At 42.3% G+C, this 26,845-nt stretch overlaps 2 protein-coding genes across 2 annotated transcripts in view; one reads left to right on the top strand and one right to left on the bottom strand.

Moving 5' to 3' along the window:
* Positions 1-523: 523 nt before the first annotated feature.
* Positions 524-6,359, top strand: LOC149149421 (uncharacterized). Its single transcript, XM_089442476.1, has 5 exons — positions 524-1,168; positions 1,256-1,623; positions 1,833-3,209; positions 3,588-5,880; positions 6,267-6,359. The coding sequence occupies exons 1-5, from the start codon at positions 524-526 to the stop codon at positions 6,357-6,359; spliced, it is 4,776 nt and encodes a 1,591-aa protein (XP_089298602.1).
* An 8-nt stretch (positions 6,360-6,367) lies between these two features.
* LOC149149420 (uncharacterized) overlaps positions 6,368-26,845 on the bottom strand; it is a 74,761-nt gene continuing 54,283 nt past the window's right edge. Inside the window, exon 2 of the mRNA XM_089442475.1 lies at positions 6,368-6,571. Coding sequence (XP_089298601.1) covers positions 6,368-6,571 — 204 coding nt within the window. The remainder of the gene's footprint in view (positions 6,572-26,845) is intronic.

Genomic DNA, 26,845 nt, shown 5'->3' with positions numbered 1-26,845 from the left:
GCATTTTCATTTGTTTTACGAGAATGAAAGATAGCAAAATAATCTCGGGATTTTCATGAGTTTAACGAGTCTTGAAAATAACTAAAATTGACTCGAGATAGGTTTCATTTTTACAAAAGCTTGAAACAGAGAAAAACTATGCTTTAAAGTAGTTTCATTTTTACACAAGCCTGAAACAGAGAGAAAACTGTGCTTGATGCCCCCTAAGCATAACTGCTAGAGCGCATGCCCCCCAGCTTCATTTCATTCAACCAGTTGGATGAAATGAAGGTTCAGTTACGAGATCATTTGAAAGACTCGACCTAAAACTGTAAGAAAATTATGCAAAAACTGAAATAACTAAACTAAACATACAACCTAACATCTATGAGGTCTAGTCGAAATGTATTTACAGGAGAGCATGACAGATAACATTAGACTTAGCGGGGATGGAATAAGAAACCTTAAATAACTTCGATCGCGCGCGCGCTGCTGTTCTGAAGCCGACTGTAGGTTTGCCGCCGCCAAGCTCTTGGACGCTGCCATGAGCGGTCCCGGGGGTGGGGAGTCCGCTCCCACCCCTCCATTATCCACTGCAGATGCCTTCAGAAGACTGTTATCGCAGAAAGGGAAGAAGCATCAGCACGTTGAAGTGCCGAAATTCATTAAAAAGCTCGACGAAATACCAGAGATAGCACTCCCAGAGGAGCAATCGATTAAAATCGCTCTTGCGTTGTCTGACAGAGGCCTGGTAGGGCAGTTTATGGGCCGATGGCCGTCCACTAAGACCACGGACGATTGGATACAACGAAACTGGAGACCGCAGCTGGAAAATAATGTGATTTGTTATGCTGTAGGGCGAGGCTATTTCATCTTTGAATTTACCACCAAGGAAGATCGCGACCTGGTTTTCAGAAACGGGCCGTACTTTATGGGAAATCAGGGACTGTATCTCAATAAATGGAGTCCTGATTTTGATCCATCCGTTGATGTCCCCAAGGAGGCGTCGGTCTGGGTTCGTTTACCCAATCTCCCTCTTCACTGTTGGAGCTATCAATCTCTGCAGAAGATTGGTAATGGGCTGGGTCGATTCATTGACAAAGCTGATCACAAGGGCCAATATACTTGTGCTAGAATCTGCGTAGAAGTCGATCTGGAAGCCGGGCTTCCAGAAGCGATTAAACTCAAAGTTGGAGAATGGCAGCACTACCAGAAATTGGACTACGAGCAGCTGCCTTTCAAATGTCGAACCTGTCATGAGCATGGACACTTCCAGAGAAACTGCCCAAAAGCCCCAACAGGGAACACAGTTGAAGAAGAAGGATGGAAAGAAATCAGAAAGGGAAAGGCTATTCCAAAGCCTCCCGGACAGAAAACTACCGCCCCATCGGGAAAGCCTCACACCAATCCAAAAGCCGCTGCTGCTTCTAAAGACGGATCTCCCTCTGGAGAAAAGATGGATGATAAGGAGAACCAAGAAGAAACCGGAAATATGGAGAAAAAAGGAAAAACAAATGAAGCAGAATCAACAGTCCCCTCACCCGAGGAATGTCAGAGAGGAAATGAAGGCAATGAAGAACACATTAGTCTAGCCTCAGACTCTGAAGGCGATTCAGAAGAGAGAGATTCTGAATCTGACAATTCGTTAGCCACTCCAATCAAGACGACTAGAGGGCGGAAATCAAAGAAGAAACAGAGAGAGGAAGAAACTTACAAAGATGTCCTCCAGGGATCCCAAAAAACTCTCAAATCAATGATGAATACCAGATCTGGGCGCAAAAGCAACAAGGCTCCAATGGGAGCCTCCTCTCCCCACAAAAGTAAATAATGAAATACGTCTCCTGGAACTGCAGAGGTTTAGGCAGCAGGTCGAAAGAGGAAGCCCTGAAAGATTTAGTGAGAATATACTCGCCTGAAATCCTCCTCATCCAGGAGACAAAGTTGGAGGATCTTTCTCTCCTCCATTCTAGTAAAGTTTTTTGGAACAAAGGTCATGGAAAAGCGGTTAGTGCAAGAGGTGCCTCTGGTGGAATAGCCACCTTCTGGAACAGCACCATATATGACTTTATTCAAGAAAAAAGCAGCGCTCACTGGCTCTTCACTCAGCTACTCCACAAGGATTCTGGTCAGCAAGTAAGTATGTTTAATGTGTATGCTCCTGTTTTGCCAAGTGAGAAAAAAATCTGCTGGAACTCGCTTCATTCATTTCTTTTAGAGCAAAACCCCGAGAATATCATAATTGCAGGTGACCTTAATGTCACCCTTGATATTAATGAGAAAAAGGGAGGTTCCATTGTCAGGGATCCTGCCAGAGAATGGGTTGAAGACATAATGCTGGGCTGGGACCTGGAGGATATTAAACCTTCTTCAGGAAAATTCACTTGGTCCAACAAAAGAACAGCCCCCAACCATATTGCTGCCCGTCTAGACAGATTTCTTGTCCACTCTTCTTTCCTAACCAGCGGTCTTATGGCATCCTCTAAAATTCTCCCAAATCTCACCTCTGATCATAAGCCCATTCTTCTCGAGCTTTCCCTTGATTGCAATCTTGGCCCCATCCCTTTTCGGTTCAGCCCTCTGTGGATCCAGCAAGAAGGCTTTCAAGATGTGGTCTCCGACTCTTGGAATAGGCCCGTCCATGGTTCTCCTTTCTTTGTGTGGGAAGAGAAAATCAGGGTTCTAAAAAGAAATCTTAAAGACTGGGCTAAAAGACTGCAAACCCCAACATCCAAAAGAAAAGAAAATATAAATAGGCTTGCTGCTCATCAACTAGAAATGGAGCATAATCCTGTTTCTCCAAGTATGCTACTAAAAGAAGTCGAGCTCCAAAAAGAGGTTCATAGATCTAGCAGGGAGGAGGAAGAATTTTGGCGGCAGAAGTCTAGGATTCTCTGGCTGAAATCCGGCGATAAGAACACCAGCTTCTTTCATAAGCAAGCGGAAGCCCGAAAGAACTTCAAATCAGTCTCAGAGATTCAACACCAAAATACAGTGATTAAGGATTTCGAAGGCATCAAGAGAGCTGCATACTCCTTCTTCCAAGATCTGTATTCGGCTCCTGAAGAACCAGCTATTGATCCCCACTCTTATCCGATCAATTTAATACCCAATTGTGTCAAGGACTCGGACAATGATATGCTGACAGCTCCGATTAGTATGGAAGAGCTTGAGGAGGCACTGAACAACATGGAGCCTGATAAAGCCCCAGGGCCAGATGGGTTCTCTGTCAGGTTCTTTTTGACTTGCTGGTCAATAATCAAAAAAGATCTACTGAGGATGGTCAGAAAATCCCAGAATTGTGTAAAGATAGGTGGTGGCATCAACTCAGCCTTCCTAGCTCTGATCCCAAAAGAGAAAGGCGCCTCTGACTTTAGTAGATTTAGGCCAATATCTTTGTGCAATTCCAGCTATAAGTTGGTCTCCAAAATAATAGCCAACAGGCTGAAAAACATCTTGCCAGACATCATCCCTGAAAATCAAGGCGGTTTCATAAAAGGCAGAAAGATTTTGGATAACATTGTGCTGGTCCAAGAAGCAGTCCACTCTAGTTGCCAAAGAAAGGAGAAAGGCATGGTGATTAAGCTCGACTTGGCTAACGCATTTGACAGGGTGAGACATGAATTTCTGTTTGTCGTGATGAAGAAGCTAGGCTTTTCAACAAACTTCATCAACTGGGTGAAAGCCTGTATTGCCTCGCCTTGGATTGCGCCTTTGGTTAATGGCCGTTCTACTGATTTCTTCCAAGCTTCTAGGGGCCTGAGACAGGGATGCCCGTTGTCTCCGCTCCTATATGCTGTCCAAGCCTCGGTGTTAAGTTTCCAACTAGATCATAATCAGCAAATTCAAACACTGCCTGGCCTCAGAACTACTCACAAGGTGAAAGACATTAATCATGCCCAATTTGCTGACGACACTCTGCTGCTTGGAGGAGCCAGCTTGATCTCTGCCAGACATTTCAAGAGGGAACTGGACATTTACAGGCTGATCTCGGGCAGCAAAATCAATTATAGAAAATGCTCTATCTATGGCTGGAATTGCTCGACTAAAGAACTGTCTGACATAGCAAGACTTTTAGAAATGGAAGGAATCCGAAATTGGGAGTCATTTAAATATCTCGGGATCCCAATCTTCAAAACTAAGCCTAAAGTTGCTCACTGGCTGCCTCTGCTTGACAAAATAAAGAATAGAATCCAAGCCTGGGGTGCCTCATGGCTGAACAATGCAGGGAAAGTCATCCTCATGAAATCGGTCCTAATAAGCATGCCTCTATTCCAAAACTCAATCCTCCTTGCCCCAAAAACCTTTCTTAGTAAGTTAGATAGCCTGTTGAGAAGATTTCTGTGGGAAGGTGGGAACAACAATGATAGAAGAATCCATTTAGTGAGCTGGGAAATCCTCAAGAGTCCCTTTCAGGAAGGAGGCCTCCAGCTGCGCAATTTGGCTGCTCAAAACCTTGCTTTGGGATCCAAGATCCTTTGGAATTTAGTCTCTGGAAATACTAGCTGGAGTAAAAGAGTCATTTGGAAGAAATACTTCCATGGGCAGCGTTTGAGATGCCTGGATAAACCTCCAAGAACTCTAAAAGGTTCACCAATATTTAATCTTTGCAATGCTGCTAGGGAGCAATTCAGCCAACACCTATATTGGATCCCTGGTAATGGAAGGAAAATCAATATCTGGGATGATCCGATCTTGGGTGACCAGCCAATGAAGCATGTGAATGGTCTTGCAAACATCAAAGATTGGCTTCAGTCTCGCAATCTGCACACATTGTGGGACATTTCGAACTGGAAAGAAGCTCCTGATAGAACCTGGGATGGGTGGAATCTGGGGGAGGTCCCCATAATGCTGCAGGGGGAAGCCTCTTTACTTCTAGATATGCTCCAAGGAAAATCTCCTTCAAAGGCCACTGCCAAAGACAAAAGAGGCTGGGGGTTCATCTCTGGCCAATATACTGTTTCTGAAGGTTATAAAAGAATTACGGTTGTTCCTCATGTTCCTCCAAATCCGGCCCAATGGAAATTTATATGGGACTTTCCAGCTCTCCCAAAAATAGACTTCTTCTGTTGGACCGTGGCACACCAAAGCATCCTCACCAGAGATAACTTGAGAAGAAGAGGAATGGAAGGACCTTCCAGATGTCCCCTCTGTAGGTCTGATGAAGAAACTACCAATCACCTGTTGCTGCTATGCCCCTTTGCTCAAGAAGTCTGGAGGGGAGTGCTGTTGTTAGAGCCCTCTATCCTTGCTCTTCCAGACAACATCCCTGCCCTGTTCAGAACTTGGGCCAGCTTATCTCCCTTCTGCCTTAAAAATAAAAGTCTCCTTAAAACCAGCTGGATGTGGATCCCTAAGTTTATTTGCTGGAAATTATGGTTGGAAAGAAACAACAGAATTTTTCGAGAAGAAAGTTGCACTACAATAAGAGTTATCTCTAAAATAAAAGCATTGTTGGGCGAGGCACTGGAAGCCAACACTTCATCAAGGAACGAAACGAGACTGCTCATAGAAGAAGAGAATTGGTTCAAAGAATTAGTTCCAAAGTTGAAGGAAAGGCCCCCTCAATCTGTTCCCGTTCATTCCAGTTGGGAGATTAGGCTGGAAGAACAAGAGTTTATCAAGTGGAGATCGGCCTTGGAAGATCACTGTTTATTCTTCGATGGGGCTTCTAAAGGAAACCCTGGGGTTGCTGGCAGCGGGGGAGTTCTATTGAGCCCTGGAGGCTTTCCGGAACTGAGATTCCATTGGGGTCTAGGAACTGAAACTAACAATAGAGCGGAGGCTCTGGCATTGTGGCAAGGGCTGACACAGGCGATCAAAAGAAATATCCTTTCTCTCTCAGTCTTCGGGGACTCAAGACTCATCATCCAGGCCATGCTTCGTCCTAAGAACTCTCACCAGGTTCAGTTAGCCTCCATCATCAGGAAAATCAGACTTCTGCTGCCCAAATTTAACAAAATATCCTTCTTTCATATCTTAAGGAACCTCAACTCCCAAGCTGATACTGAGGCCAACCTTGGTGTCCTCTGTTCCCGAAGATCCCTGGTAATTAACTCAACAGAATCTTCTTGCTCCATTCCTTAAATCTCCAGCTCGATCCTCCTTTCCTATCTGAAATAAGGGCTCCCTGTTCAATCAATTTTGTAATCCGACAATCCAAGACTGATTCCAGATTCTAGGCTCAGCCCAAAGCCAAAGAACCCTTTCAGTCATCTCGGTTGATTCTCTCTGTTTCATCCCTCAATAGGCTTTCCTAGGAAATTGATATTTGATGTTTATGGGATCAGCTTCTGAGACAACAATCTTGGATTCCCATCAGGTTTTGCTGTTCTAGCTTCCAGGTTTCAACTATACCAAGCTCCAAGGGCAGGAATTCATGATAAGTTTGTTACTTTGGAATCTCTGTATCTAGCAGACTCTTATGCTCTGTTTCCAGCAGAATCCTGCTCTGTCTTGGACGTTGTGTGTCTGTTTGGTTGAATGCACGGTACAGGTGAGCTTCTGGAAGAACTAAAAGAGTCTTTTTCTGGTTCCCCATCCACTTGTCGGAAGAAAGCCAAGAATGGCAGCAAAATTCGGATCCTTCCTCTGCCTGTCAACTCTCAAGCTTGTTGAGTCTGTTAGCAACGCATTCCTTTCCAGAACTTAGATTAACTCCAGAAAGAGGATCTTGTGACTGTTTGTTCCATCTCCATCGGCTCCACCGTCCGGTCTTCTGCAAAGGGAATTTTGATTCAAGTATTAGAGCAAGCTGATCTAAACATCGAGACTCATAAAGCATCGGATTAAATAGTCAGAGACAGCAAGTTGTTTGCCCAAGGAAATTGCATTACAATTCTTCAAAAATGTCCTGAGGAATACATGTGATTGATGATTAGAGAGGGAAATCGACATTTCATTTGCCAGATTGAAGAAACTCAGTTCCGAACTGTCTCACTGGCAGCCGAGTTAGAGGTCAGCATCTCAAATTTCTGCAATCTCCCAGGGGCAACAGGTAACAGCCATTGATTGTGTGGAAAATCGCTCCTTTAATGATGTCCAGAACTTTCAGGCAGAGACTCGGCGTTTTTTCCCTAAAAGACGTTTAAGAAACAAAGCAGGTCCATGGATTCACCAGGTAACAAGAATTCTGAGGGTCAAGAATTTTGAGGATCCTTTTCAATGTAACTAGCACGCGGTAGCTGTTTTGCCGCCATTCAATAAAAAACATAACCGTTAAAGTCAAAAAAAAAACATCTATGAGGTCTAGTCAAACTCTCGACTCAATTAGAGGAGGATTTGTTTCATTTTTTAACGAGCTTGACATAGGAAAAGAACTATGCTCGGATCCGGTTTCATGTTTACGCAAGCTTGAAACGAAAAACCATGCTTGTTATAAGTTCACATGCCCCCAGCATAATGACGCACAACGAGGTACATGCCCCCCAAACTTCATTGCATTCAATGAGGTGGATGGAATGAAGCTTTACTTTCAGGATCTTGGAAAGACGCATGGGAGTTGTTTCATTTTTTAGTGAGGTTGACACAGGAAAAGAACTATCCTCAAAACCCTCGTTTCATTTTTTAAACGAGCTTGACACAAGATAAGGAACTATGCTCATAACTACTCTCTACAATCTACCTAACAAAAACTCTACTCTAAAAACCTTGATTCATTTTTTAACGAGCTTGACACAAGACAAGGAACTATGCTCTAAAATCCTTGATTCATTTTTTAATGAGCTTGACACAAGACAAGGAACTATGCTCATGACTATTCTCTACAATCTACCTACTTAACCTACCCTTGTTTCATTTTTTAACGAGCTTGACACAAGACAAGGAACTATGCTCAAAAAGTTCGCATGCCCCCGGTATAATGATGCAAAGCGAGGTACATGCCCCCCAAGCTTCATTACATTCAACCAGATGGATGGAATGAAGGTTTACTTTCAATATTTAACTTGAAAAGGGAGTTGTTTCATTTTTAAGGAGGTTGACACAAGAAAAGAACTATCCTCATACCTGATTCATTGTTTAACGAGGTTGACACAGTAAAAGGAACTTTCCTCGTTCACACTGTTTCATTTTTTAACGAGGTTGACACAGTAAAAGGAACTATCCTCAAAACCCTACTTTCTACAATCTACCTACATAACCTAAAATCTACCTGATTCATTTTTTAATGAGGTTGACTCAATAAAAGAACTATCCTCATACTAGCCTGTTTCATTTTTTAACGAGGTTGATACAGGAAAAGAACTATCCTCGTACTCACTTATTCATTTTTTAATGAGCTTGACACAAGACAAGGAACTATGCTCATGACTTCCAGTTTCATTTTTTAACGAGGTTGAGACTAGAAGAAACTATCCTCACTGACACCTGTTTCATTTTTTAACGAGGTTGGCACAGGAAAAGAACTATCCTCGCACTCACTGATCATGGCTTCCAACTGGAAGAAAGACATGTCAATGGACACACCTTGATCATGGCTTCCAAAAAGTCTTCATCGGAGGGAAGAATACTTCTCTGGAAGGAACTCATGTCAAGGGACTCGAAAGGGATAAGAACATCGTGTTCAAGTAATCCCATAGAGTTTTCCATGTCAATTACCGGATCTAAATCAAAGGAAGATGAGCAAACAGTGAGAGGCTCACTTACATCGGTAACTGAAAACATGGGACCAGTTGCCACATAATTAACCCGTGGCAGGGTAGATACCACTTTAGAATCAGGAACATTTAGGGGTGTCATATTATTGGTAGTTGAGATAGGACTAGGGAACGAAAGCTGGTCTACAATCACAATACTGCCATTGTGAGGGAAAGACATCACGCGAAAGAGTGTCGATACAACAGCTTTCATTGCATAAACATAGTCTCGCCCAAGGAGTAAATTGAAATCCAAGGGACCTCGAACGACCATAAGATCAATACAGACAGTTTTACCTTCCAAGGTAATAGAAAACTTAGGAAGGATCCCTAAAGGTTCACTAATGGTTCTGTTAAAAGCTGTCAGATTCTGCGTAATAGGCGCAAGCTGAGGGGAACCCAAAGCTTTCCAAACAGTTGAGGATAAAATACTAATAGAAGCACCTTCATCTACTTGAGTACGATGTATGTCCCTACCTCCAGCCTTGACAATGATTTGGAAAGGGATGGAGGAAGGAAGACGAGGTTCTGTCAGTCTATTCCAATCAAAGGAAAAGACCTCAGTACTTGGAGGGGGTTCTGTAGAAACAGGTGAAATGCCCCCCGGCATAGAAGAATCTGATGTAACAAGAACCTGAGAGGTATGAAGTTCACTCTCTAAAAGGAAAGTGGGATCGACCGAATGTGAAATTGAATCGACCACTTGATCAACTAATGGATCATCAACCTGAGTGACATGAGTTTCACTCTCCAATGGGAGAGTGTGATCGACTGTACTGGAATTTAGATCAATCACTCCGTCAGTTGACGGTAGGTTGGGAGAAAGTTTACGGTAACCAGTTGGAAATTCTTGCTGTGGAACAGTAAGTTTTTCCAACAATGTTGAGGCTTCATCCATGTGAGGGAAAATGTGAGTTTGATGACTCCCTTTGCATAACTTACAAGGAAACCTAACTTTACCCTTTTTCCCAGGAACCTGACTATCACTGGTTGATGGATCAACGGAAAGTTGATGAGATTTTTCTGACCATACTTCCAAGACCTTTGAAATACCAAGACAATTGACAAGGAAGTGGTCACCCTTACAAAGCCTGCAAGGGTATTTGGGTTTACGATGCATGTCGGAATTTTCCTCAACACAACTAACACTTACAGCCGTGATTGGTTGGTTGACTTCTTTCTTAGCTTGCTTCTTCTTCTTCTTCTTCTTCTTCCCTTTCTTCTTCTTCTTAGACTCCTGGTTACTAGCATCAAGGCTTTTACCAGGCGAAGAGGAAGAAATGGAGGAAGAAAAATTAGGCGAAGAAGGTAAAGGGTCAACAGAAGGTTGGTGATGTTGAGATGGTGAACTCTGTTGAGGTGAAGCATTCGGTTGAGATGGAACAATTGGAGTATTTTGGGCCAACGAAGTTGAAAATAACCATATCGGTAATCCTATTGTAAATCCAGGTAATGACAAAGTAGCCATATAAGGAGGACCAACATTTCCAAAGTAAGGAAAAGTACTAGGATTCTCATTAGGAGGGGTTCCTAGGTTGGTAAATTCTGGAACATTTGCCATTATATTCAACTTCAGTGAATTTTATTAACAATTTTAAAACTAAAATTAACAATTAACAATTCACACTTAACAATTAAAATTCACAATTCACACCTATGGTCTCTAAAAGTAAAAACAAACAAATTAACACGCGCTATCAAATCTAGGAGTCAAACCACACACAAACAGTAACCTTCCGGACCGAAAACACTAGTTGGTGATGAAATCCAACATCGCAGAATTCAGTACAGAAGTGGCGGGTGGAACAGTTACCCCGGCAACCTGCTTAATGAATAGACTGGACCAAGTTCCTCCACTTTAACCGTCTCGAGTGAAGTGAACCCCCCAGAAAATCCAAGTGAGTCTAGTCGACGTCTGCTCCAGGTACAGTGAGATCTTCCCTCCACCGTCACCTTGGGTAGAACCCTAAAGATAATGGTCACTAAGGTCACCAACAGCAACAAATACACCTGGGGGAACAGTCTACGACCAGATAGCACGCAAGGGCAGAGTAACAAGCTCAATCCCCTTGTCGGCTCCTTGACAATAATCCAAGGTTTACCGACAAGTGACCCCAGGCTCCTCGACAATAATCCGAGGTTTACCGTTTGTAGTACGTGCGTATCTGGCGTCTTTCCCAATGAAGGAGGATTGATCCCTTCACTGGTTCGGACACGGTCTCGTGCTTATCCTTTAAGAGGAGCTTTCCCAGAGTACAAATGAAACAGTTGGATTTATCCTACCACAAGATGAGCTACTTGTTTGGTTTTGCTGTCTTGGAGAGTTAATTACTCTCCTACTCCAAGACACTAGCCTAAGCTATGTTGGTGTATCAGAGCCCTAGAAATGTAAAAATTACTAGATGAATTTTAATTAAGCGCTATGTTATTTAGGTTGTTATTACTCAAATGGGTAAATGGATATGAAACCAATGGTGTTATGACCCGACTCAACACTGAATGCAATCGAATATGATAATGCAATCTTTTCAATTCGATGAATCCTAACTAGAGTAAGGAGAGAGTTTCCATTCACTTCCAACAATGCAAAAAATTGATCACTAAGAGAAAATATAACAAATTCTCTAATGCACTAATTTCATCAAGAAAAACTAATGCAAATCAATTCCAAACCATTTTTTTATTTTTATTTTTGTGTAAATTCAAATCAAAGAAAACTGATCTAAATCTACGATTGATTTTCCAGAATATAAACTATGCAATGGTAATCTAAGCACAATTCACTTGAAAAGTATGCAAATGTAATCTATGCACATTTTTCATTCATATTCTGAAAATGAGAATTCTAATTATGCAAATGTGATCTATGCAAGAGAATTCTCAAACACAAGATGATTCTAATGTAATCTAAGAACCAATCAAGTGCAAGTCGAGAAAATTGGGTGAGAGTTCCAAAGATCAAAAATAAATAAAAACACTCAAAGGCGATTAACACTCATACACAATTTAGCCCCCCCCCCCCGGCGAATGAGGGGGAAATTTTTTTGCAAAAACAAAAGCAAAAAGATGCAAAATTGTGAAAAGACTAAGAGAAACCTCCAAGTAATGACCAAAGGAAAACAAATCAAGAATTTCTCAAAAAGAGACTCAAAACACCCAATTGATGAAAGCTTAAAGCAGGAATGCCAATGAAACAAGCTTAGGTGAAGATTTATGGCAGAAAACCAGTGGATCTGGGCAGAAAAACAAATTAAAAACAAAATGTAAAAGGCAAAAAAGAAGAAAAATGAAATTTTCTTAGTTTTGACAGGGGTACGCAGGCGACCTGTTTACACAGGTGCGGGTACGCTCTGTGCACAAAGCGACAGTGCGTACAGGTACGCACTGTGCTACACTCAGAGGCTGCGTACTTCTAGCAAAACAAAGAAAAACTAAAATCTAATTTAACCCTAAGCTAGCCCACCCAAACACACAGTCAGACAGCCAAAAATCAGAAAACAAATAACTTTTCTCAGATCAAAAGTTCATACAAAGGAAAAAACATTCACATTAATGGATTCCCCAGCGGAGTCGCCATTTTGTCAGGCGGAAAGAGTCGATAGTGCGGATACAACCAACCTCCCTAGGAGCCTAAGACTCTCTAGTGACAAACAAGAGCAATCCTTCTCTAAACATGCATTTACTATATAAGAAATCAAGTGTTTAGATCCTACCTGTAGTCCAACGTTGTTGTAGCAGTCCAGCCTCGCTGATCCGGATGAGCTCCTCCTTCACTTCGAAACCTGCATTCACTAACAATCAAACGATTAAATAGCACTTGATAATCTCATAAAATAAAACATATTTAACACATAGACCAAGGAGTACATGAAACAACTCATAAATAACAAGTTATTGAGAAGAATGGACTCATTTGCATTAATAGGAAACAAAAGGAACAATTACAACCTGAGCCTTGGTGTTGTGCAAGTCCCTCCCAGGGTCCATCAAGAGTTCTCCTTTACTTTGACAGAGCTCACCCACTTCCAAATAGAACAAGCAAAGATGGTAATCTCTCCTCACAAGCTTCTAAATGGGAGTCCTAATTCCAGCAGCATCTACCCTTAGAAATGTTTATCTTCCAACCTCCTCTCCTTCTGGCCCAATGCATGTATTTATAGTGCTCAAGAGGAAGTTAATCAGGTCCACCATCAATGGGATAATCCCCTCTTTGGATGGGATAGCTCCCTTATTGATGGGATAAGTTCCTCTTTGGTAGGGGTACATGAACCATCTGGAGGCGCTCAATACACGTCGAACAACCTTCTAGAATGCTCTAGAAATGACCACAAGTAACTTTTTAAAGATGAAACTTGCGCATTTTGACCTTTACAGGGGTACGCACCTGCCCCTTTACATACAGAGCGTACAAGTACGCAGCTTTTGTGAACATTAGGTGCATATCCGCAGGTAAGGTTGAGAGAACCTGCGTACCCAGAGATAAATACATTTATAAAGACTTTCTCTCTTTTTGGAGTTTGACATGGAGAGCAGAGGCATAAGACTTTCCCAGGAGGATAGCATGACTGTTGATAGAGCCATACTAACTGTAAATAGTCATGGTGACATTTTTTAGTGTAACAATACAGTTGCCAACCATTTGTTTCCGCGTTTGTAGCACCTCCACCACAAAACATTATATATTATCCCAGTCAACCTACACCTCTGCAAAACCCTGCAATGCAGGTTGGCCCGTACCCCCCCACACAAGGTAACCAGTACCCTCTTGCACAATGAAATACATATCCCCCTAGGACCACAAAAGTAGTTTCCACTTCCCAAAGCACTTATGTTAACCAAGGACAGGGGAACCAATATTTCCCTTTTCTAACACCTCAAAAAAATAACTCACTAGCACAAAATAACACAGGAGTTAATTTTGTACAACCTTCTCTCCCTCAATAGCAACAATCATTTGAACAAATAAACATGGATAATCCACCCAACACTGCTAAGAAAAAAGTAAAGAACAAGCCAAATGTAGAGCTTGGACGGGGGGGGACAATAAGCAACAACCATCGTGGACACAAGCTAGGGGAAACCATAACCGGAATCCAAACCATGGAGAGACCAATAATAACCCACAAAGGAAAAACAAGAACCCTAGTCTACGAACTAATCATGATTGCGTAATTTGTAGGGAATATGGTAATTACACCCATCATTTCCCTCAACTCCCTAAGTTGAAGAGGATGAAAGACACTGGGGGAAAGGGGGTAAAACCAACAAACTACAGTAATGTAGAATCCTTTCCCCCATCAAGGAGCAGTGAATACTCAAGAGGAACCCTCCCAACAACACTATCAGAATCCTCCTACAGGAATTTCCCAGAATACCTCAAGTCATAAAATTTATATGACATGGGAAGAGGTTCTCCTACAAACATGGAACCAAGATTACAGAACTCTGCCAAAAACCACCCCTTCCACCTTGACCACTGTAACACCTAAAATGCCTTTGACAATCCCTCGATACCCCATAGAACCCATCCGAAAGTTGGTCAAGGGACCTTTACGATGAAATGGACATCTCTCAAAGGTTGCTCACAGCTACAGCATAGTCGATGACTTACCTCAATCTCCTTCAGCTATGCCAACATTGGAAGTCTTGCAAACATGCCCAACTCAACAGAAAACCTTAATTTCTGCATTAGGAGTAATCGACCCTGCCGATTCTCATTTAATGGCTTTTGACTTGGATAAATCTACCTTGCGTCTTCCATCACCTTCAAAATTTCAATATAAGTTTTGAATATCACCATCCACCATTGCATAGTTGAGGAGGGAGCGTCCACATGTATTATGTCCAAAACAGTTTGGAAAAAACTTGGATCTACCAAACTCAAACCATCTGAAATCACTCTCAGAGCATATGATGGGTGCCCTTATGTTCCCATAGGCCTCTACCAAGATCTTCCAGTACAACTCTCTGGTAAAAGAGTACTCATTGACATTGAAGTCCTGGACGCACAATTGGATTACAATATCCTTATTGGTCAGAGTTACATTTATGCAATGACTGCAATGGCATCTTCTGTATTCAGGATAATGATGTTCCCTCATGATGGTAAAATTGTTATAGTTGACCAAATCACATATTATGCAAAGAAGACATTAACTGTCGCTAATGGTGTGCTACCTTTCATCGGATCTTTCCCTGAGTTGATCACAACCTAAACTGAATTCAGACTTGGATAATTTAAACCAACAATTCTCCTCGGTACATACCCTAGAGACCCATCTTTGTTGGAGGATAATCCTGTAGCCATAGGAGCCCCAGTGTGCATGATGAGTTCATCCAACACCCCTCAAGATCAGGAACCAGGTCCATATACCAACAACGTTGTAGTTGTTGATTATACATTCCTACCATATGCTATCACCCAAACACCTTTCTTATACCCTCCCCCTGGTTTTGTCTCACACCAACTCATGGCAACACTTATGTTACCAAATATGGCTCTCACGATACCAGTTTGGTATTTGGCCCCTCAAGCCATGTCAGCAAACTCAGGTATCACCTCAAAAGGCATCATTCATGTATCCCCTCCTCAGGAAGCCACCCCAAATCAAGCAACTCCTACATCGAAACCAGTTGGTCCCAGTAAGAGGAATAAGAAAAAAGGAAAGAAGGTGGAAGCTTCAAACTCTTCCTCCTCTAGGGTACCTCCACCTTGTGTTTTGTGTGAAGTAGTTGGGCACCCTACCAATATGTGCCCCGAGTTAGACGAGTTAAAATCTATTCTACATGCCCCAAAAATGTCAGTGACCCCACCTCCACCTATTGGAGAAAAGGCCACACTAGCATGTAATAAGGCATTACGCATCAACCATGCATGTGTTATATGTGTAGATAATGGGCATTACACTCATCATTGCCCTGAAATCCCTCGATATCGAGATGCATTAAATGCACAGTTTCAAGCCAATATCATGGCTCCATTAGTACCTACCACACACTAGTAGATGATGGATCCAAAACCATATTTTATGTTTCTGGGGAAGATGCTTGATGCTCATATTCCTATAACACCCATGGTCATATAACCTCCCACCATACGAGGAGGAAACCAGAATGAGTGACACCTCAACCTGCCTCCTTATGCGCTTTATGCGACGAACTAGACCATATTATTAACCAATGTCCTGAATTACGGGCATTTAGGACATATTATCTTACCCTTCACGTTGTCCCTAACACCAAACACAAGTACAGATGCCATAGTTTCCACATTTTTGCACAAAACCATCATACTCAGTGTTTCCCACAACTTCCCTGATTCCACAAAACATTGGATTTATACGTCAACTCATTGTTAATAACTCAACATTAGTCCAAACAGATACCCAATCCTAGGATAACACCACACCAGTGGGGGACAACAGATCTAAGACCATCTTAGTGTATTCAAGGAAAAAACACTGCCTGCAATATAACCAACCACTCATCAACATGTTACCTCCAACCACCATCAGTCAGGATCTAGAAGGAAGACAAAACGACCTCAGGCAATATCGTCAAAATCACCCCACGTATGTGCCTTATGTGATAGACCCAACCATCTGGTAAATCAATATCAGGAATTGGGAAATATTAGAGTAGTATTTCGCTTATTGGTCCATATTTCGCGACCTACTCTCACGAACCACACTAAACACTCACACCATCAGTGTCACATCTGCTCTCAAGCACATCATATGCAAAATTTCCAATACCTTCCATGTTCTCGAGCTGGGAGAGCGACATTAAGACAAACTAACATTAGGGAGACACGTCATGCCGATACTAAGATCCCGAGATGGAAAATGCCCCATCCCCATCTCATGACACTAACCACGCATCATCATCTCACGCTATGGGCGATACTAACACCCACACCATTTATTATGTTAGCACTAGCTCTGCATGCATTGTTTGTACCAGTGACTCTCATAGTTCAGAGACATGTCCTCTGTTACAAACATTTGGATAGCTTAGAATTCGGCATCCCCAAGTTCACCATTTCCTTGAACACCTGCCTCTCATGCAAGAATTTACATTGGCTCCTAAGACGTTGACGTTACATGAGAACCAAATCTCATTCACCATCAATCCGCCATTATGGAGATTCTGCCACCATCTAATGCTGAGAACACGCAACATCACATACGATTCATTTCCTCTTCCATAGGAACCATGATTCGTGTTGTTTTCTCATTATTTTTTGGTGTCAAGACTGCTAAACCAACCACAACGGTGATACCATCACCGACAGTACAGACCCATCCAATATGCACATTATCAACTTCGCTAGGCTCCATGGCATCAACCACCAAATCATATCCTTGCTTGTCTACCAACACAACTAAGACTGAACTCTACCCTCATGACCTCACACAACCCAATTCAACATTAGATAATATTTTTCACTCAAACAAAGATATTCTTGAGGCCATGGTGGAGCCCGAGTGTCTGTGGGATGCCATGCATCACTGTTTTTTATTCCTACCTGAAAAATCCTTTGTGCCTATAGATGCATTGAGCCATGATATTTGCACAATAGAGTCAAAATATTTCTTGCCACCAGGATAGGTAGATTGGTTTTAAAATCCCATCACAACACCATATGCATTTGAGGAAGGGAACATGTCAAATATCTCACCTACCATTAAGGCCAATATTTCAAAAACCTGGGATTATCGAAGAGATCTCCCTGGGGGAAACATGCTCCCCATAAGAGGTAACCTCATACAAAGCCCTATTTCAATAATATAGGGATATATTCGCATGGACTTACTCTGAGATGCCAGGCATTAGTCCCACCATCGTGGAGCACCATATTGACACATGGATTGATGCTCACCCCGTTCAGAAAAACCAACGTCAGCTTCACCCTTCTAAAGCCGAAGAGATCAAGCAGGAAATTGATAAACTCCACAAAGCTCGTTTCATCTATCCTATCGCTTACACTTCTTGGGTTTCCAACCCTGTACCCATCATGAAAAAATAGGGCACCATTCGTGTTTGTACTAATTTTCAAGATCTGAACAAAGCATTTCCTAGGAAAATTACCCTACACCATTCATCAACCAAGTTATCGACGTTTGTGATGGTCATGAAGCCCTATCCTTAGTGGACAAATCTTTGTGTATAATCAGATTCAGATTCGCCATACGGATCAATATAAAACAACCTTCACAACCCCCTGGGGCACATTCATTTATTGAGTCATGCCCTTTGGTCTTAAAAATGTTGGCTCCACCTTCCAGCGGGCCATGAATTACATCTTCCATGATCTTTCTCATCTCATCCTCACCTATTTGGATGCCCTTACCGTATTATCCAAAAAGCATGTTCATCATTTGGAGGGCCTCTACCTGGTCTTTCAAAGATGTCGACAATACAACCTATAGTTGAATCCTCTCAAGTGTGTCTTATGCATCAATGTTGAAAAATTACTAGGATTCATTGTTTCCCAGCAAGGAATTAGAGTCAACCCTCTAAAGGTCCAGACCATCACGAAAGTTCCCCCTCCAAAAACTTTAAAGCAATTACAAAACTTGCAGGGTAAGGCCAATATTTTACGTCACTTTGTACCCGATTATGCCACTTGTGCTCATGGTTTCTTGCACCTCCTTCGTCAGTACATTCCCTTCCACTGGGATGAGCAGGCACAACAATCATTTGAAGCCCTAAAAGATATGATCTCAAGCTCCATTGATTAGTCCCCCTGACCACAATAAGGACTACACTCTTTAACTATCAACATCTAACGTCGCAATTACTGGGGTATTAGTTCAAGAAGGACCTAATAATAGAGATCACGTAATCTATTACATCAGCAAGAACCTCTCTGGGCCTACCTTGAAGTATGAGATGGCCGAAAAGACCACCTTAGACCTAGCACACTCCGTACAGAAGCTTCGACATTACATTGTCTTATGGACCGCCCCCGTAATGGCAAATATCAATCCCATGAGATATTTTCTCACTTGTTGTATGATGAACCACAAATATGCTCAATGGGTACTTATTCTACAATAATTTGACTTACAATTTTCTTCCCCAAGAGCAAGAAGGTGCTTATCCTTATCGAGTTCATCATAGATCTCCCTACATAGACCCAAGGGTCCCCTGCTAATGATGACTTCCCTGGTGTACGCTTGTTCTTTGTATTGACAGTTGACACTTGATATGACAACATCCTCCTCTTTCTATGGACTCAAAAGTTCAGACCTCATCTCACTTGTGAGGATCGAAGGTGCATTCACCACCAAGCACCCTCGTTACCTCATATACAAGAGTCCTTTATTGTCGAGGCATCGACACCATCCTTTGTTGATGTCTTACTCTTGAACAAGATGAGCATGTCTTAAACAATTGCCACAATGGAGCTTGCAGCGACCACCTATTAGGGATGGAGACCGCTCAGAAAATCCTTTGTGTTGGTTATTTCTGGCCCGCCCTGTTCTATGACTGCATTCAAGTAGTCAAGAGATGTGAGAGGTGCTAAAAATATGCTCATAAGATGTGAGCTCCACTGACTCCCCTTTAACCGGTCATTGTCATAAGCCCTTTTTCTAAATGGGGCATACACTTCATGACCTACAACCCCCCATATTCAGGTGGTCATATGTACATTGTGGTCGTCGTCGACTACTTCACCAAATGGGCAGAGGCCATGCACACATAAAATAACACCGCTGACATGTGGCACGATTTTTCTTTAACCATGTCATAACACGATTCGATGTTCCTAAGGAGTCAATCTCGGATCATGGAAAACACTTCGAGAATAAGATATTTCAGGAGCTATCCCAACACCTTGGTTTCTCTCATGAGTTTGCTTCTCCTTATTACCATCAATCCAACGGCCAGGTAGAAGTTGTCAAAAAGTCCTCAAAACAATGTTGCAATGTATGGTGAACAACCATAAAACCAATTGGCACATGGTGTTCACAGCTTTATGGGTGTACCGCATCATGGTCAAAGCACCCACGGGATTCACACCCTTCAAATTAGTCTACGAGTTGAAGTTGTTCTCCCCATCAAATGCAAGATCCCTACCTTAAAATTAGCCACCAAACTTATCTCCAACACCACACCTTTAGAGAAAAGGTTGGATGAACTGGAACATGTCGATAAAAGTCAGCGAGAGTCCCTCCAACATAATGAAGCACAACAAAAACAGACCAAATCCTCTTTCGACTGCACTGTCACCCCTCAATCATTCACCGAAGGGGATTTAGTAATTCGCTAAGATGTTGCCAAAGAATCTTTAACACCGAGGAAGTTCGAGACATTATGGAAGGGCCCATACATTATTAAACATTGTCTCCTCAAGGGGGAATACATCTGAGCATAGCCGAGTGGGGCTTGCCTCAAAGGTATTGTCAATAGGCTCTACCTCAAAAAATTCTATCCTTAAACATGTATGTACCATGACTTATTTTTTATGATGACCACCTATTCATAGATGTACACTAAAATCACTTTCTCATCTTGTGTCGCATATGGATCACCCATCAACCTATCATCACAGGTTTGCCAATGGTGCTTCTCGATGGTCGCAAAACCTTATCGTAGTAACCTGGACCATATACTCTCCCGAAGTAACACCCTTTCACCACAATGGGCTATGTATCGGGACATCCACCAATAATCAAGTCAAATATGATGTTTTCATATCACTTTTGGTTGATGCCTCCTGTCTAGCTATCAATCACCTACATGTGTTCCTTGATTCCCAGCTTGTGATCTCACATCTGACCAAAGCCTTAAAAGTATGTGATCCATGCCTTTTTCAGAAATACCTGCATGCAAAAAGGTTAGCTCGTGGTTTTGATCACATTACATTTTCACATATACTAAGAGATCAAAATCATATAGCTGACCACGTAGCTAATCAAATCCAAGGCTGGCTTGCATCACTTATATACCATCATCAAGACACATAAATAATAGACATCATATCCACCAAATAAATACAAAAATACATCACATGTATAGAGGCATACACATCATAACACATCACGAGAGCCGCAAAAAATACACATCTCGTATATATATACCAAAATATGTGTGTACAAAAAATATATACATTTGCTCGCACAAGCAAGAAAAATAAGTCATCATAAGGGGAGAATCCTCATAATGGGTGCTTTCCCTGGTACACACATCAAAAAAGCATCTAGGGTTGAGGTCCACCACCCCATGTGCCCCCCGCCTAAGGTCCCATAGCCTCATCTGGTGCTAGGATCATACAAGCAGTCGCCATTGCCATCACAAAATGATGAAGGACTGGATGTCGCACTCTATCTCGAGCCATGACCGTCTCCACCATCTCCTCCCCCAACCCCACCCAAACCTCCTCGAGCATCCCCCTCAGTAAGGTGGCCAGTTGACCCCAAGCATCCTCTACCTCCTTTAATTGCGCCTTTACTGCATTAACCTGAGCCTTCACAACATTTGTGCGCTCCTATAATCTCGCCATCTTAGATGGGGTGGAAGAGCTACCACCCTCTCCAAAGGGACCTCCTATCTCCATACACTGATGCTGACCTGGTTTCTCAGGGTCCTCCTGAACCCTGTCATCTCTCCGTCACCGCGGAACATCTGTTGCACCAACTATTCCCAATTGTCAGGGATCATTGCCCACCAGGTAGGCTAATGGTTGTCCGCGGGGACCCACATCTGCAAGAAAACATTCATGGTATCATAATCATCATAAATATACATCATAAATACATGAAAGTAAGCACAAATGGAGAAAACACAAACCACGTACCTTTTGGCCCCAAGCATCACCCTGTGGAAGTCCCATGGTTGGATCACCCCTGAAGTCTACACGAGCATAGGGGAACTCCAGAATCATTTGAGGGTTGGACCTAAGCTAACCCTCCACTATGGGGTTCTAGTAGCCCCCCACTGCACCCCCACTTACTCAAGGCATCACTGGAGCCCATCGTCATATCCATGGGTCTCTCGCATGCCCTAGTGGCACTACTACTATGGGACGTAACATCACAACCCTCTCATAAACGATGCTACAAAGGATGCTCGCATAGAAAAAACTCTGAGACTGGCCCCTACGCACCTACATGAGTTGTGATGTCATCCCTTTATGTACAAAACCAATCCAGTCAAATAAATAGTATGGTCGTAGTCTCTCAAGAATGGTAATTTAAGACTCGGATACTCAGTGAGGGGCGGTTGACCCAGGAAAGGGCACGATCATCGCTAAATCAACTCACTATGCTAAATCCACAATGACCTCGATGTGGACACGTCCCTGATCGATAGCATTGGGGATGTAATGAGCCCTTGACCACGCCTGAAGGTCCACCTTCCCAGTCGAAAGCGGCATCCGTAATACCTCTCCATGAGGCACCAACCTTATGACAAAACAAATGTCCTTTGTAGTTGTAAAGAGAAAATCTATACCCTAGATCCAGAACACCTCTCAATATGGATCACAACATTGTATCAGGAATTGTAGGAACTCATCCTGTGACCTCATCAAGGGGTTCCTAGCAAACTTCAGTAAACCCCACCCTGCTAAAGTAGCGCTTGCCTAAGCGTGGCCACAATCTCACTATGAGAGGCTCCCTGTCACGCTCTCTCCATGTCATCCCCATATTGCCAAAAAAGATGGCAAAAAAACAAAATTCAGCCTCTCAGGCTTAAAAATAACTCTTTTTACAAACTCGTGTGCTTGTTTCCATAACATGCACACATCTACGCGTGTGTTTCTCTAATAGATGTATAGTAAACCACGTAATGGTGCCACCCATATGCATTTTCAATGCATCTGTTAGCTCGTAAGTCACGGGGACAATGGTCCCATGACCGCGTTTTTGGTCCCATGATCCTGCGGCTATTCCTCAGTAACCCATGGGGACCGCATGATTGTCTCACAATCGCCCACATGACCTTCCCTTCTACCCTAAAAATAGGTTCATACAAGTCAACATGTACGTCCTACCTACCCTAACCTACCAAAATCACAAAGGTTGGGTTACGATCTATTACCTGCCTATGCTCACGCACTTCCCAGGTGCACTAGATGAATGCAACAAACAAAAGCAGCTCCTGGAACCACTTTGCACTCCAGGAAAAAAATTACAAATGAGGTGGCATATGACCCACTTTGCCTATATATCGCCCTCTTTTTCATCTTCCAGAGACCAATACATGAGCTCAGGACATCCATTCTCAAAGTCGTCAGAGTCATAAGGATCAGGACCATGTCATCTTCATCATGGTACCCTCCATTCCATTTCGTCCCCAAACTCACTTTTTGGGCCCTCCTCACGCTCAGAGTACCCCTTAAGGTGTGCCTTATAATGTTCTTCAATTCGTCTTGTTCAACATATTTTAGCTTATATATGTTTTCATCAAGATGTTTTCACTTGGGGTATTGGTTGTCGAGGCTGCAAGTACATCAGCAACTTCCCATCAAAATCAGTACCCCGGTGACCGTCGACAGTGCAGGTATCATTCATCACTCAACATGATAGGCTTCCTACAAATCTTTTCATATCCTGACATCATTTGTCTAAATTGCATCATAGAGTTCGTCATCTCGATCACGTTTACCACTACCTCCCCTTGCACATGGTAAACGTACATGTTAGTCGATAGAACCTTCCCATTCATGGATCATCCCATGTTATAGACCCCCACATACTATTGGGATCCATGACCATCTATTCAGTCCAGGGAGCCATTTCACTTACATGCCTTGAAGATTAGCCTCATTCTTCTCTTCTTCACTTATTACTTACCAACCTCGCTCCTGATCCGCCTCATTTGTTTGTGACTGATCAAGTCAAATGCACTTTCGCATTCTACATTTGGCCTATCATCCCTCCATTTTCATATCCCTTTTGCATCACTTAATCCGCCTCATCAACCCCACACTGATACCAACCACTTAGGCCCCCTGTTACACTAAAATTTGTCACCATGACTATTTTCAGTCAGTATGGCTCCATCAATTGTCATACTATCCTCCTTGGCAAGTCTTATACCTCTGCTCCTCATGTCAAACTCCAAGAAAGAGAGAAAGTCCTTAAAAGTCAATATAACTCTGGTTACGCAGTTTCTCTTACTCTTACCTACGTGTACGCACCTCAAGTATATAATACCTGCATACTTGTACGCTCTGTCTGTAAAGGGGTGGGTGCGTACTCTTGTAAAGGTCAAAAGGCGCAAATTTTACTTCAAAAAAGTTACTTGTGGTCGATTCTAGAGCATTCTAGAAGATGGTTCGACATGTATTGAGCGCCTCCAGATGGTTCATGCATCCCAATGAAAGAGGAACTTATCCCATGAAGAGGGGAGCTACCCCTTTGAAAGAGGAGCTTATCCCATTGATGGTGGACCTGATTAACTTCCTCCAAAGCATTATAAATACAGGCATTGGGCCAGAGGGAGGGGAGGTTGAAAGCTGAACATTCCTAAGGGTAGATGCCGCTGAAATTAGGACTCCCTTTTAGAGCTTGAGAGGAGAGATTCCAATCCTTTCTTAGCTTCATTTGGAAGTGGGTGAGCTGATCAAAGTAAAGGAGAACTCTTGCTGGACCCTGGGAGGGACCTGCACAACACCAAGGCACTGGTTGTAATGGTTTCCTTTTTTTCCAATTAATACAATTAAGTTCATTTTTCTCAACAAGTTGTTATATATATTTTGTTTCATATACTCCTTGGTCTTTATGATGAATATGTTTTATTATACGAGTTATTCAAGTGCTATGTAATCGTTCGCTTGTTAGTGAATGCAGGCTTCAAGGAGAAGGAGGAGCTCATCTGGATCGAAGAGGCTTGGCTGCTACAAACAGCGTTGGACTAAAGGTATGCTTTAAACACCTGGTTGCTTTTATTTTAAATGCATATTTAGGGAAAGATAGTGCTTGATTTTTTTGTTTGTCACTAGAAAGCCTTAGCTTCTAGGGAGGTCGGTTTTGTCCACAAAATTGACTCTTTCCGCATGACAAAATGGCGACTCCGCTGGGGAATCCATGGATTTGATTGATTTCTCTTTTGATTGATACTTTGATTTGAGAAAATCTGATTTCTTTCTGGTTTTTTACTGATTGACTGTGAATTTGGGTGGAATAGCTTAGGATTGAGTTAGTTTTTATTTTTCTTGTTTTTGAGAGCAGTACGCACCCTCTGCGTTAAGCACAGTGCGTACCTGTACGCACTTCTGCTTTGTACACAGAGCGTGGCCGCACCTGTGCAAACAGGCTGCCTGCGTACCCTGTCAAAACTTTAGAAAATTTCAATTTTTTCCTTTTTACCTCTTAGTTTTTGTTTATAGCTTGTTTATTGCTGCCCAGATCCACTGTTTACCTGTCAAAAGTTTTCATCTAAGCTTGTTTCATTAACATCAAGGGTTTTAGTGAAGTTCATAGAAGTTCTAGCCCTAGGTTTGATTTTTGTATTGGTCTTGTAGTGACTTTGGCCTTAGAAGTTGTAAAAACCTTGGATATCCCTGGTCTTTTCAGTCTTCTTGGGAGTCGGACCTTTCATAAAATCCACCTTTGTGAGAAACCTACCTTTGTGTTGTCTCTTTGCGGAATTTCGAGAAGGCTTGTTTGTTAAGCTGTGAATTTCATTCTTAAGAAAAAGAACAAGAGCTTTTTGTTTTTGTTTTTGACTGGTTTATGATTCTGCATGAATTAGTCCTTGGTTGGATTGTAACTGAGTAAAACAACCTGGAATTATATTTTGTAGGCTTTTAACTCATTAGATTTGCTTTTAGGTAAATTTCTCTTAGATTTTCATAGATCTTAAACTTGATTTGATTTTCATAGATCTTAAACTTGATTTGATTTTCATAGATCTTAAAATTGATTTTTGTTAAGTAGTTTTACATGATTTGTTAAAATAGGGAAAAATACAAAATCTCTTTTGAGGAAAGTTTGTTTTAGTAGCGTTTGAAGTCTTTGAAAAGAGAAATGAAGTTTTCGTGAAATAATTAGTGGTCATGTGTTGTGTGCTTTGGAAAAGATAAAGAGAGTTTTTCTTTGATTTTCGTTGTTAAGAAAGTTGTCTTTATAAATTTTGCATTCTCCAACTCTCTTAGCTAGGGAATTCATTGAAAAGGAAAGATAGTTTAAATCATCTTAGGTGCATCTTTTTAGTGGATTTGAGTCGAGTCTACACACCATTAGTTTCATCTCCACTACCTTTTGTCCTAAAGAAAAGCCATAAAAATTAACGCTTAAAGTAAAATTAACCTAGTAGCTTTTTATTTACTAGGGCTCTGAAACACCAATATAGATCAGGCTAGTGTCTTGGAGTAGGAGAGTAATTAACTCTCCAAGACAGCAAAACCAAACAAGTAGTTCATCTTGTGGTAGGATAAATCCAATAGTTACATTTATGCTCTGGGAAAGCTCCTCTTAAAGGAGAAGCACGAGATCGTGCCCGAACCAGTGAGGGGATCAATCCTCCTTCATTGGGAACGACGCCAGATATGCACGTACTACAAATGGTAAACCTCGGATTAACCATTGTCGAGGAGCCTGGGGTCACTTGTCGGTAAACCTTGGATTATTGTCAAGGAGCCGGTAAGGGGATTGAGCTTGTTACTCTGCCCTTGCGTGCTATCGGATCGTAGACTGTTCCCCCAGGTATATTTGTTGCTGTTGGTGACCTTAGTGACTATTATCTTTAGGGTTCTACCCAAGGTGACGGTGGAGGGAAGATCCCAATGTACCTAGAGCAGACGTCGGCTAGACTCACTTGGATTTTCTAGGGGGTTCACTTCACTCGAGACGGTTAAAGTGGAGGAACTTGGTCCAGTCTATTCATTAAGCAGGTTGCCGGGGTAACTGTTCCACCCGCCACTTCTGTACTGAATTCTGCGATGTTGGATTTCATCACCAACTAGTGTTTTCAGTCCGGAAGGTTACTGTTTGTGTGTGGTTTGACGCCCTAGATTCTTTAGGCGTGTGATTCGAATTTGTTTGGTTCTTTAGAGACTTTAGGCGATTTGCTTTGAGATTTTACTTTGTTTGCGTGTGCAGTAGTTAAAAGTTTTAACTGTGGCTGAATTACCGAGACAGTCCCGTAGACTTCGGGGCCAGTCTCCTGAGGTTGTAACCATGGCCGATTTGTTGAGGATGTCCCGTAGACTTCGGGGCCAACCTCCTGAAGACGTCACGGGTCATTACGAAGGTTTGAAAGTCCTCGTAACTCCTAGT

The sequence above is a fragment of the Pinus tabuliformis genome, chromosome 9 (genome assembly GCF_031772625.1).
Source record: "Pinus tabuliformis cultivar Carrire ecotype Pingquan chromosome 9, CPIR1, whole genome shotgun sequence".
NCBI lineage: Eukaryota > Viridiplantae > Streptophyta > Pinopsida > Pinales > Pinaceae > Pinus > Pinus tabuliformis.
Note: the sequence above shows the minus strand (reverse complement) of the source record. Positions and strands in the feature narration are given on the sequence as shown.

Coding starts and splice junctions, on each gene's coding strand:
- LOC149149421 (XM_089442476.1), top strand. CDS start 524: ATGAGCGGTCCCGGGGGTGGGGAGTCCGCTCCCACCCCTCCATTATCC. Junction 1,624..1,832: donor GATTCTGAATCTGACAATTC/GTTAGCCACTCC, acceptor CTGGAACTGCAG/AGGTTTAGGCAGCAGGTCGA. Junction 5,881..6,266: donor GTCCTAAGAACTCTCACCAG/GTTCAGTTAGCC, acceptor TTATGGGATCAG/CTTCTGAGACAACAATCTTG.